General features: G+C 39.6%; 1 protein-coding gene across 7 annotated transcripts in view; it reads left to right on the forward strand.

Moving 5' to 3' along the window:
* Nucleotides 1-13,964, forward strand: part of NCAM1 (neural cell adhesion molecule 1) — a 510,722-nt gene that overhangs the window by 387,525 nt on the left and 109,233 nt on the right. For all 7 annotated transcript variants that reach the window (XM_089673069.1, XM_089673073.1, XM_089673071.1 and 4 more), the window contains one exon: nucleotides 13,786-13,936. In XM_089673069.1, the coding sequence (XP_089529195.1) occupies nucleotides 13,786-13,936 (151 nt within the window). The remainder of the gene's footprint in view (nucleotides 1-13,785; nucleotides 13,937-13,964) is intronic.

Consider the following 13,964-nt stretch of genomic DNA (forward strand, 5'->3'; position numbering starts at 1 on the left):
TAGGATGAGGATGAAGAAGAAGAAGGATGAGGATGAAGAAGAAGAAGAAGAAGTAGGATGAGGATGAAGAAGAAGAAGAAGTAGGATGAGGATGAAGAAGAATTCCAGTGCAGCAAAAAGTGTATCTGCAGAGAGCTCCGCTATTTCTGACAGTTCTCTGACAGTTCCTTCACATTTACAGCGGTTGAAATATTGTATCTATTTGTTTCCGAATAAAAACATCTGTATCCTAAATGGAAACAAATAGATACAATGTTTCAACTGCTGTAAATGTGAAGGAACTGTCAGAGAACTGTCAGAAATAGCGGAGCTCTCTGCAGGGACACTTTTTGCCAGCTGTAGAAGGGATGAAAATCGGCCGATTGGGGAAAATTCGATTCGCGCATCCGAAGTTTGCTAATATTCGAAACGTATTCCACTTCGCCAGGTTCGATTCGCTCATCTCTAATGTTCAGCATAGGGGTTACATCTCCAAATGCTCCTCCCACTAGCCCATGGTTAGGTTGGCATAACATGGTGCAAAGGACGCACCCATGGCAGTGCCATGCACATGGAGATAGTATCCCCCCTGAAACTTAAAATAATTGTGCTCTAAGCAGAATTTAATACCCTCCAATATGAAGTGGGCCTGCTTATGTTGGAGATTGGGTTCCCATGGCTGTGAGGCCAGCCTTATGGGGGGGGGGGGCTTATGAGCCTCCGACCTATTTCTTCGAAGTTGATTAAAAGAATCACATACAACAACATAACACCTGGGCTTCGGGCAGTAGGAGACATCGTCACACGCCCACTCCTGCATACACTCAACCCAGTATTAGATAGCGTCATGAAATGTTTCTTATAATATCCAACAATACGATTCCCCATCAGTCTCATTCCAGATGTCTGTCCTCTTTCTGCCCCTGTTGTCCTCTTGGACACTACCTCTACCTCTATATTGAACTCTCATAATGCTTAAGCAACATTTCCCCCCAATACTTACCACTGTGCCAGTTCTATTCATACTAGCACTCAGGAGGGACCTTGCAGGACTAATCTAACCATGGATGAGTCCCATCCTGATCCCACTTTTCCCACTGACAGGTTTACTCAGGAGATCACTCTCCATAGTAATTTTGGTTCCTCTAAAGGGCATTCCTCCAATAGCACCTCCATAGCCTCCAGTCTGCCTATCCCTAATGATGAACCATCCACCTAAGGTTTACCTTTTTTAGTGCCCCCCTCCCCACTCCGTCACACACAGGACAAGACTGCAAAAAGAAAAACAAGAGAAGAGGCAGACGAGGTGGGAAGCACAAGAATAAGATACCACACAGAGTCAGTACAGATACCATAAAAATATTCAATCTTTCTTCACATATACTCACATCAAACGAGACTTCCCTCTTTAAGAAAGGTTCAAACTTTGCCCCTACTAATCCCCCTAACTCTTTTACACTTTTTTGAGATCTAAATAGATTCATTCGTAAATTAACGCTAAAACAGTTTTATTACAGTAAGAGCCTCAGTTCCAACACTACTGATCCATCTTCCCCTGTATCTGTTGAGGATGGGGTGTGGGATCTGGAGGATTCGATGGCACTGGCCGCCCTGGAAGAATGCTTGGCAGATCAGGTAGCCGCTGATGAGTCCCATTATGCTCCCATCTCTTGTGCTTCCATTTCACACAAGGGACTCAAGCCCCCTGCCTCTTTTTATCCTACTCATGCTAAAGATCCATTCATGGACAAATTTTATCAATACACTTATGCAGACATACTCAAATTGTGCTCCACCACTCATTCGAGCCTTTACAAGAATCATAATCTCAACAGATCAGAGAGACTAGCTTTGGACCACTTAGCTGCCTATGATGACATAGTTATCAAACATGCAGACAAGGGAGGAGGCATTGTTATCCAAAATAAATCTGATTATCTACGTGAGGCAGTCAGACTAATTTTTGATCAACACACCTACAAAAAACTTTTGGGTGATCCCCTAGTTACGTTCAAGGCCGAACTCAAAACTTTGATTGACACCGCTTTCCACAACAGGATCATTGACTTGGTGGAATTCCATTTCCTGTATAGGGAATGCTAAAGACATCCCTACTTTTATCATTTATCTAAGGTGCACAAGAATCTTACCTGCCCTAGTGGCAGACGCATCATTGCGGCCACAGAGATCCTGACCAGTGGCTTGTCCCAATATGTGGATTTTTTTCTGCAACCCATAGTTCAGGCTCTCCTGTCGTATGTGCGGGACTCTCTTCATCTACTTGACACCTTGTCCTACTATACATGGAAAGAATCCTACTTCTGGTCATCACTTGATGTTTGTTCATTGTGTATTTCTATCCCGCATGAGGCTGGCCTTACAGCTGTGGGACATTTCTTGGCTAGAGAACCCAATCTCCACCACAAGCAGGCTCATTTAATATTGGAGGGTAACTGGCAAGTGTGAAAGGGGACATCTACACTGATAATCAGGACACCGATTATCAGTGCCCTAATTATCAGTGCAGTCTCAACAGTGCCCATCAGTGGTGCCTATCAATACCAATCAAGGTCCATCAGTGCAGCCAATCAGTGTCCATCAGTGCAGCCAATCAGTGTCCATCAGTGATGCCAATCAGTGCCCAGCAGTGCTGCCCGTCAATGCCCATTATTGCTGCCAATATGTGCCCATCAGTGAAAACAGTCAGTGCCACCTATCAATACTGCCTATCAGTGTCCTTCAGTGCTGCCTATCAGTGCCATCACTGCCATCTGTCATTGTTCATTATTGCCATCTATCAGTGCCCATTAGTGCTGCATATCAATGCAGCCTCACCAGTGCATCCTTATCAATACCCACCAGTGAAGCCTCATCAGTGCAGCCTCATCAGTACCCATCAGTGCTGTCTATCAGTGCAGCCTCATCAGTGCCCATCAGGGAAGCCTTTATAATAGAAACTAAGAAAAACATTTTTTTTTTTCAAAACGTTTGGTTTTTTTTTGTTTGTTTAGCAAAAAATAAAACCCCTGTGGATTATTAAATACCCCCAGAATAAAGCTCTATTTGTGTTAAAAAAAATATAAAAATTTCATATGGGTACAGTGTTGCATGCAACACTCAACATGCAACGCGCAATTGTCATTGAAAGTACAACAATGCTGACAGCTGAAAGTTGTCCTGGGCAGGAAGGGGGTAAAAGTGCTTTGTGGGCAAGTGGTTAATACTGTACAAACAGTGCAACAATGCAAAAATTGTTGATTAGAACCCGCTCACAAAAAAAATTCATATTTACTTTGTAAGGATCTGATTGACTGAATTTCTGAGTGGATTATTAGTTATTTGCTCCTGTCTGTTGGCAAACTTGGCATTCCCTTTCTCAGTCACCTCTTATATGAATATACTGTAGATGCTTTTATTAATAGATTGCCACCATAAAAGCCTGGGCCAGATGTCATGCAGCACACACATAAACATACCATTGCATTTATAAGGTTTATGATTTTTTAAATAGGTTTGTTCAGCATCCATAATTCATGCTACTCACCGTGACTTTTACAAGACTCTCTGAATTATTGAACTGTCCATATTTCCTTATATTCTGTTTGTATGTTCGCTGTTGGTTTCCCACATCAAATAGCTAACAATTTATTTCATGCAACCGATTTTAGGAAAATAAATTCACATTTTCTTTTGACATTCCAACCAGTTAATATACAATTACCCATTATGTTTACCGTGGCCTATTTTTAATGAGCAACAACATAATGTTCAAAGCACAGAAACAATTTGTGGTAAAATCACTTTTGGTCTCATGGGTAAAATTGTCAATACTATGAACTATTTAGATTGGTCTGCATCTACTAGACTGCATCATTGGCTTGGTTCCTGTAGCCTGTTGGCCCTATGGATGGCTTGGAACCAATAGGGATAGTTCTAATAGTAAAGTGTTTTTACAGTCAACGTTCTTTTTAGTTTTGGATAGCGTAGGTAAGGATTAGAGCCCAATGCCCCCTTTTTTTTGCTTTCTTTGACCCTGCTGGTTAGAGTAATCCTCTCCCCTTTCTTCCTGCTGACTATTGTCATCTAGTCATTAACCACTTGCCAACCATGCTATAGCCAAATGATGGCTACAGCACATTTGTCCAGTTCTGGGAGGGCGCCATATGACATCCTCCCAGAACGTGTCCTCCCGCGCTCCCCCAGCTGCATGCACCCGGCGTTTTCCATGATCGCTGTGTCCTATAGACACAGCTGCTCATATAATGAGGTAAAAGGCCAATCACAGTGACCTTTTACCCCGTGATGAGCTGTGTCCAATGACACAGCAGGTTAAAATGTTAATACAGTTGCCGGTTATGGCAGCACTTTTCTCACGCTGTCACAGCGTGAGGAAAGTACTACCAATACCAGGTACTACCAATACCCAGCAAATGGGATGATGATCAGTGCCCTGATGATCAGTGCCCAGCAGTGCTGCCCAGAAGTGCCACCCAGCAGTGCTGCCCAGAAGTGCCACCCAGCAGTGCCCAGCAGTGCTACCCAACAGTTGCACACATCAGTGCCCTGCAGTGTCGTCCATCAGTGCCCAGCAGTGCTGCCAGTCAGTGCTGTCAGTCAGTGCCACCAGTCAGCGCCACCTGTCAGTGTCACCCATCAGTGCCGTCTATCAGTGCCCATCATTGATGCATATCAGTGAAGCATCATCAGTGCCTCCTCACCAATTCCCACCAGCGGCGCCTCATCAGTGCCACCTCATCAGTGCCCATCAGTGCTGCCTATCCATTCTACCTCATCAGTGCCCATCAGTGCTGTCTCAGTGCCCATCAGTGCTTCCTATCAGTGCAGCCTCATCAACACACATCAGTGAAGGAGAAAAGTTACCTGTTTACAAAATTTTATAATAGAAACAAAGAAAAAAATGTTTTTGCTTTAGATTTTTGCTCTTTTTTTGTTTATAGTACAAAAAAATAAAACACTCAGGAGCGATTAAATACCACTAAAAGAAAGCTCTATTTATGTGAAAAAAATGACAAAAATGTAATATGAGTACAATGTTGCATAATTGTCAATCAAAGTGCAACAGCACTGAAAGCTGAAAATTGGCCTGGGCAGGAAGGGTGTAAAAGTACCTGGTAGGCAAGTGGTTAAGCAAGGGAAAAAATAAAACTTTACAGTTGGGATCAGCACGCGTTGCATGGGTAAATCTTCCAATTAGGGCACCTGTACCCATTGACCTTTGTCTGATGTAGATTTCCATTCCCTTCTTGTTGCATCTCTGAGACAGAAAGTGAATACAAATCTCTGAAACAGGACACAAACAACAAAAAATAAACTGTTTGGGAGTGTTAAAGCGGTACTAAACCTGAAACCAAAAATGTAATATATTACAGCATACCAATCCTTAGATGTGATGGCTGCATTCATATTCTTTTTTTAAGGCTTTTTTTCTTCTGTTTTCCCCTGGTCATCTGGCCCAGTAACACCCTTCGGGGGAGATTTGCTAAAACTGGTGTACACAGAATCTGGTGCAGTTGTGCATAGTAATCAATCAGCTTCCAGATTTATTGTCTACTTAATTGAACAAGCTGAAAGTAATATTAAAGGTTTGTTAAAAAGAAACGTTATACTTACCTGCTCTGTGCAATGGTTTTCCACAGAGAAACCCCAATCCTCCTCTTCTAGGGTCCTCCGCCCTCCTGGCTCCTCCCCCTTGACCAGTAACCCCAATAGCAAGTTGCTTGCTATTGGGACATTGGTGTGTGTTCACTCCTGAGACCCACTCTCTCTTCATTGGCACACTGGCTGTGATTGACAGCAGTGGGAGCCAATGGCTCCCTCTGCTGTCTCAGCCAATGGCTCCCGGTGCTGTCTCAGCCAATGAGGAGAGAAAGAATTAGGACAGCCAAGGCTCCTGTGCACATCTCTGGATCGAGAATTTGCTCAGGTGACTTTTGGGGCGGTTGTGGGTGGAGCAGAATGCAGAAGGTTTATTTACAGCCTTTCCAACCACTGGAAGTTAGAAGCTGATTGGTTACTATGCACAGCTGCACCGGATTCTGTGTACGCCACTTTTAGTAAATCCCCCCCCCCCCCCGTATTAGAGTGCCCCTGCTCTGGATGAAAGAGCACAGAGACACCTTTGAACAGCAGCATTATCAGTCTGGGGGAGAGTAGTGTTAGATGGACTAGCAGATTTAGATACACAAATTGAAGCCAAACTACAGCTCATTCCACAGTTACACAAGAACAGTTTTTTTTTTCTTTTTTGATGTTGCATGAAAAAATACCAGCTGATCATTGTAAGAACCCCTCTCAGTGGTAAATGGTTTGTCTCATCCCTCTAAACTACTAAATTTGTAGGACAGCTTGTTATGTCATCACATCTAAGAATTGGTAAGCTGCAATATAATAATTGTTTACATTTGGGTTTATTACTACTTTAAACCATATGTTCCTCTATCCAAAAACTGAAAGAAAAAAAAATTGGCTATACAAATGCTTTGAAACTTTGACACCTGAGATTTACTAAGTTACAAACCTAGAGTAATGGATGACCCTTATCAAAGGCAGCAGAAGAGGGCACTGGATTGATTAGCCTGCCCCAAAATTAGGTCATGGGTCGGGTCGTATTAGTGCTGTCTGCAGTTTCAGGAGCAGTGGCTGCTAATTTGACATCTGTTACTGAAAGACACTCATTTCTGTACTTAGAGAACTTTTACAACTTGCAGTAGTACGTAAAGCTGGCCATACACTAGTAGGTTTTGAAAAAAATTTTTGTAGAAACATTTGTAGGGAAATTTGTACAACAGATTATCTGGAGACTTGACAAATTTGTTTGAACGTACTTACATTTTTTGTTCGCTTTTAACGTTCTGGTCTCTCCCAAATGAAAACACATACACTGTTATAAATTCATTCATTGGAGAAAAATTTTCCATCCTGATCATCCATGCTTTCCCATCACTAATGTCAATTTGACCCCACTAATGATTAGAAAATCGAACAAACATTGTTAAAATGAATAATCCTACTAGTGTACGGGCAGCTTAACACTGTACCTTATGCCTTGAACCTACGCTAATGGTACCAAACCATCATCTGTTCTCACTGAAGGTGCCACTAGGACCTCAAATCTGTACTATGAAGAAGATAGGCATTGCACTTGGTAACATGTTGTTGTTGTGTCACAGGGACAGGGTGGCTCAATTTGGGGGACCTAAGTGTAACACCACACAAAATCCAGCTCTGAGAAAATATATTTATAATTTTCAGTCCATTTCAACCACATTTTGACTGCAAAGAGATAAATATAACCTAACATTAGCAGTTTATATTGATATTGTGAAATTATCTATTATGTTGGTTGTAGGTCCTTTTGATTTGTTCCATCGTTTTTGCAACAAAAAGCCGGTTTATTTAAAATTGCCTGAAAATTGGTATGCCAGTATATAGGGCTAATATCACAGAGAAGATTTTGAGCCATCTCCAAAGACAGACTAACCAAATTACAACTGTTCTTTGTGTGATAAACCTATAATGAGAGTGACACCATAGAAGAAGTGGACTCAACTTGTCACTTACAATTTACTACCAACAGCAGAATTCCTATTCTTACATGACCCTTAGAATACAATTGCTTAATGTTCATGCACAGTTCCAGGAAGTCAGTTGATGTCGGTTGTACCTTGCCTTCCATATAGATGTATAACTTTGCAGAGCAAGATGTTTAATAAAGTAACACTTCAAATATTTTTTTATCATTTGTTTATTTGTCAGCGTACATTGTTACAGTTAGCACCACATATATGTAAAGGAAAAACATTTTATTTTAGTATCTAACTAAACTTGCACCAACCCAGCTTGTTTCATCCCATGTTAGACATTAACCTTTAATATCGAAATAACAGCTACTTCCATGTAGTCATACTCTATTCTAACAAAACCTCATGTAATTTCATTAAGAGGTGTTCATGTAACATTTACAATAAATGACTGTAGTTTGAAATGATATGGATGTGTAAGTGTCTTGTTGTTGGAACACTATAAATAATTTTGTATAGATGGAGGATTTGGCTATGACATCTGGCCATCTGCTGCCTATCTTTTTATTCTAACAATTCTGAATAGATTAATAACTGAAATATTGTGCAAGAGAACCAAAAGGTAGGCAATGTCATGGCTGCTGTAGCCTGTAGGTCCCTTAAAATATCAAATATTGTGAACAAAAGACAAAAAAGGGAAAAGAAACTAAAGAATTATTTGATATGATAGGCTGACTTGCTTATTTGTTTAGGAGTTTATACTGTACTTCTGCTATGGTACTGCAATACAAAGTAGTTCAGCTGGCTAATAGTTTTGGCACTCCCACTCTGAGCTTGACTTCTGGTTTACAGGGGGTGAGGGGATGTTAATATAAAGAAAGGTTTAAGATACCAGCATGCATGCCTTGAGTAAAGGGTGTTTTTATATGTGCCTTTAGATTTTAGCTTTTAGCCTAGATTGGTTGCAACTGTCTTTTGACGAAAAACTGCACTGAAAGAAACAGTGCCATTGTTGATCTCTCCTAGATGCTTCATTGTCATGACAGTCCGATACATCCAAAATTCTGAGTTACTGATCCAAAACAGTTATACAGATTTGAGGTTCTATATAATTAAACAGAACAGGGGGTGCATATACCAACAAGCCATATCGCCACCAGGAGAACCAATAACACTTTGTAGAATTGTAATAAATAGTAGGACTTTTGTGTATGTTGTTTTCAATTATTATTAGGATGGGTAAAATGAACACTCATATTCTTCCCAAAAAGAAAAAAGTGGACTAGGAGATAAAAGAAACATAAATCGATATATTACACAAATTCTCCTGTTCTAGATGTAATGAGGTGGAGTTAGAGCTTCAGCCAAAACTATGTTAAACACAGGGAAAATTATAAAAACACCACCCTGTGGTAAATATAATCTCCAACATGAGAAGTCACATGAACAATGTCTATTGGATTTGAATATTAAAGCTACTCTTCTGCAGTTTGATTTCACTGATTAGAGCGCATCAATGTGGCAGTGGTTTCACCAGCCTATTCATCAGTTGGCTAGCCTCAAAATCTACAGAGAGGATGCATATATACAAATGGTGGGGTTGAAGGACCGCTAGGGTGGTCAATCTTGTGAACCGATCTTATCCAGCAGCCAACCCCCCCCCCCCCCACAAATAAAAAGCTACTAGAACACATAAAAAAGCCCAAAAGAAGAGATAAACTGGTTGAATACCTTTCAAAAAGAGCTCCACCACTTACCAAAGGAGGAATTGGGGTGATCAGTCACCATCCTACTAAAACCAAACAAAGTAATTAAATAAATAATAATAAGTGCAAGTAGGATGGTGACCAACCACTCCAATATCTCCTTTGGTTAATGGTGGAGCTCTTTTTGACATTTTTTCAGCCAGTTTATCATTTCTGTTGGCCTTTTTTATTTATTATTGTAGTTTTGGAGGGCTGCTGGATAAGAGTGGTTCACCAGATTGAACACCCTAGCTGTCCTTCAACCCCACCATTTGTATATATGCACCCTCTCTGTAGTATATAGATTTTGGAGCTAGTCAGCTGGTGGAATAGATGTTGAAACCACTGCCACATTGGTACGCTCTAATCATTGAAATCAAACCACATTGGGGTATCTTAACTTTTGAAAGCCAATAGATATTGTTATGTAACTCCCCATTTTGGAGTGGGGGAGAGTCTATTTACCACAGTATAGTGGTTTTATCATTTTCTCTGTGTTTAACGTAGTTTTGGCTGAACCTCGAACTCCACCTCATTACATCTAGGACAGGAGAATTTGTGTGATATACATGTAGATATATGTTTCCATAATCTCCTAGTCTGATTTTTTTTCTCTTTGGGAGCATTATGAGTGTTTATTTTTCCCATCCTAATAGTATTTGAAAACAACACACACAATAGTCCTGCAGTTTATTAAAATCCTAAAAATCATTAGGTCATTGGTTCTCCCTGTGGTGATCTAGTGCGTAGGTATATACAGCCCCGTTTTTCTGTTTAAGTATATATACATACCAAATTAAGGGAGTCTGTAATTTGCAAAATATAGTAAGCATTAGTTTAAAGAAAAGGTTTGAGGTTCTAACCTTACATGTTGCATACTTGGACAGGGTCAGTGATTCAGGAAACACTGAAGACAAAATTAACATGTTTGGAGGGTTGACAGCTACGGCAATCTACATGTATTTCTTTCAGTGCAGGTTTCCTTTTAAAAATGACTTTTTATGGGTTGTCTCCCGCAAAGTAACTTCAAAATGGTATTTAAATTTAGTATTCCATTTTATTTATATAGATGGAAAAAGTATAGGCTCTATTCTTAGTCTCCTGCTAAGATGACCTAATTTCCAAGTCTTTTTAATACAAGTCCTAGTTTCATTAGCACATCCTGAAGATTGAAGGCTTGACACAGGAAATTATTCATGAATAGCAGAATCAGAAAAATTACTTTACTTTGGGGTTGAGGAACTTTAAAAATGATTTGGACATTTGGTAGGGGTGAAGCTGTTGCCTACATTAGCAATGCGTGAACTTATTTTCATAACCTATATAAGAATCGCTTGCAGAAATAACACCATTTAATAGTTAAAGCAGTAATAAACTAAAAAAATAACAAAAATGTTATTATGTTGCAGAGCTTACCAGTTCTTGGATGTGGTGACTGTTTTGGTTTTCTTTTTTTTTTTAAGTTTTTTCCACCTGGTGATAAAGGCAGGAAGTCTGTTATTTTTCAACTTCCCTAAAGGAGAGGTATAGCCAAAGCTTTTTTTTGGCTGTACTTCTCCTATGGATCACAGGAGTGCAGTTAATTTTGCTAGCTCATAGCCGATCTAGGTTCTGAAAAGATTCTGACCATATGGTCGAAATCCACCCAGATGCCTGGACCGGCAGCTAGCATAGCTTCTCAACGAGCCTCTCAGAACCTGAACCAGCAGGTCCCACCTCCACAGCCCGCCACTGGAGTGAGGGCTGGAGGGGCAGGGCAGATAGACATAGCACTTAAAGTGACCATAGGCTACCTAATAAATACAAGTGATCCTTCTTGAACCCTTTCTGAATTCATAACAAGAGCTTATGGCACTCAGAGGTGCTAGGAATTGTGTAGAGATTTTATCCAAATTTTTAAAAAATTGCCCTGTAAGTGAATATGATCATTTTCTGTGCAATAGAGCTGGAAAGGACTGCCCATAGACTCTAGGGTCTGACTTCAGCTAGGTCCTTGAAACCAAGTCATATATTTCAAGATGGGCAAATGTCTTCCCATCCATATATCTTAGAGAGAAGTCTGTTCATCTAAGGGCACCCTTAGGCTTTGTATGAGCTAAAGAGCAAAAAGAAATGTAATGTGCTGAATGTGTAATAAGCAATCGCAGGTCTGCATTAGTTTCATTATGCTAAACTACATGATTATCTTTGATTATTAAAGGAAATATATGTAGATATGTTGCTCATAAAAACCAATCAAATTCTAGTCCACAAATGCTATTTTGGATTAGAGAAGAGATAGGTGGACTCGAGGTGATGTGGTCAACACTGATATATTGGCTTCCTCCATTACACATATTGTAAAGCCTACTGTTAGACACTTTGGTGTTTATTTTACTAAAACTGGAGAGTGCTAAATCTGGCACAGCTGTGTATGGTAGCCAATCAACTACCAAGGATTGCCCATGGACTCTAGTTCCTATTGAGCCTGACCTGAACTAGGTCCTTGAAACCAAGGGATATACTTCAAGATGGGCAAATGTCTTCTCATCCATATATATTAGAGAGAAGTCTGCTCATCTAAGGGCACCCTTAGGCTCTGTATGAGCTAAAGAGCAAAATGAAATGTCATATGCTGAATGTGTAATAAGCAATCACAGGTCTGCATTAGTTTCCTTATGCTAAACTACATGATTATCTTTGATTATTAAAGTAAATATATTAAGATATGTTACGCATAACAACCAATCAAATTCTAGTCTACAAATGCTATTTTTGGATTAGAGAAGAGATAGACTGGAGTTGATAGGGTCAACACAGGTATATTGGTGTCCTCCATTACACATATTGTAAAGCCTACTGTTAGATGCTTTGGGGTTTATTTTGCTAAAACTGGAGAGTGTAAAATCTGGTTCAACTGTGCATGGTAGCCAATCAACTTCTAACTTCAGCTTCTTCAATTAAGCTTTGACAAAAAAATAAAAACCTGAAAGCTGATTGGTTTCTATGCAGAGCTGCACCAGATTTTGCACTTTCCCATTTTTGTAAATCAACCCCTATAAATAGTTCTAATGTGAAATAAATTCAAAAAGTTGTTATGTGGGGGTCTTCATCTATCACATCCCTCTGTTAAATAATTGTAGGGTCCAAGCAATGAAACACAGTTTATACTATAAGCGCTAGGTTTGTAATTATAAAAAGTGCGGTGTGTAGTGCAGCACTGTAATGTGCCTCCAGCAAGATTTTGTAAAAATTACCTGCTGTAAGGACAGGAAAGGCTTAAAGGAAACAGAACATATGACTGTCAATTACTCCCCAATTTAGGAGCCCATAAAAATGTAATTTGCAATCACTTTCTATTTCAGAATGGTTACAGCACATTAGTCTGAGATATAATTACATTAGATTGCCAAATTGTTTACAGTCATTTGCCTGTTGATAGCACCTTTATGGTGAAAGTATGCTGTAATTGAAGTAGGTTTCAGAGAAGAAAAAGGCTGACCAGGCATAAGTTCAGTTTACCTTCTTCGTCTTCGTCAGGACATCTATCATATTTGTGGCCTTAAGTTTTTATGGACTGCAGTCATGAACTATATAAAGTATAGTTGGGCTGTAAAAGCAGATATTGCCCATATTGCCCCACATGACATTAGAACATGAAAGTTATGCATTATAACACGCAAACACTGTTCAGATAAATATGTCAACATTTTTACCTAGGTGTGGTTATTTCTATATGCACCAACTGTTTCTTTGGGAGCAACATAACAACTGGCTTACATATAAATTCAGTTTGCTTCCTTTCTTTTTCATGCAAGTCTAGCAAATCCATTTCACATTTTCCAAGCCACAACTATATTCTTTCAAGATGATTAAAATCACAACTTCTCTCTCTTGTCAATCAAATGGTCAAATGTATTTTGACACTCCCTGATATATATATATATATATATATAGCCTAACACTTTACTATACATCATAAGCTGATGAAATGTTTGCCTGCATCAATGCTGTTTTTATGAGAAGAAAAGGGCAGAATCAAGTTTAGGTGCTTCTTCAGCAATGAGAAATGATGTTCTTATCACACTATTGACTAATAGTATGGTGCAGCTTCAGTTTTGAGGGGAGTTTAGTAATGATGGTGACGCTTAGGTCTGGGAAAATCAGGTGACTTCAGGTCTCCATTCTGAGACTGATAGGTGCTCTTCCATAAAAATGCAACCTACAAAAGTAAGACTATATATTATGTTTAGGTAGTTGTTTAGGTTGGAAAAAAATATAAATTCTTTGTGTTTATCTCACATAATGATAATCTCCATGTGTCAACATGCATTAAAATATAGTGTACGTGCAATGACAAGTCCATCTCTTAAAATACAGAGACTGACTGTAGTCTCGGATACATCAACTTTTGGATTTATCAAATACAATATTTTCCACTGTAGCAGTTTTAACTCTAGATGTGGATTTCTACATAGCGTTGTGCTGACTTCTGATGTGTTTATGGCTTAGGTATGCTAACACGATTCTTCTCCTTGCAGACTTTGGATGGACGAATAGTGGTACAGGGACATATCAGGATGTCCTCTCTCTCTCTTAAGGACATCCAGTACACCGATGCTGGTGAATATTTCTGCATTGCTAGTAACACCATTGGACAAGACACACAATCCATGTACTTCGAAGTCCAGTGTAAGTTTTTATTTGCAATTCATATTTA

Source organism: Staurois parvus, unplaced genomic scaffold (assembly GCF_062004578.1).
Source record: "Staurois parvus isolate SC_StPar_1 unplaced genomic scaffold, SC_StPar_1.0 ptg000135l, whole genome shotgun sequence".
NCBI lineage: Eukaryota > Metazoa > Chordata > Amphibia > Anura > Ranidae > Staurois > Staurois parvus.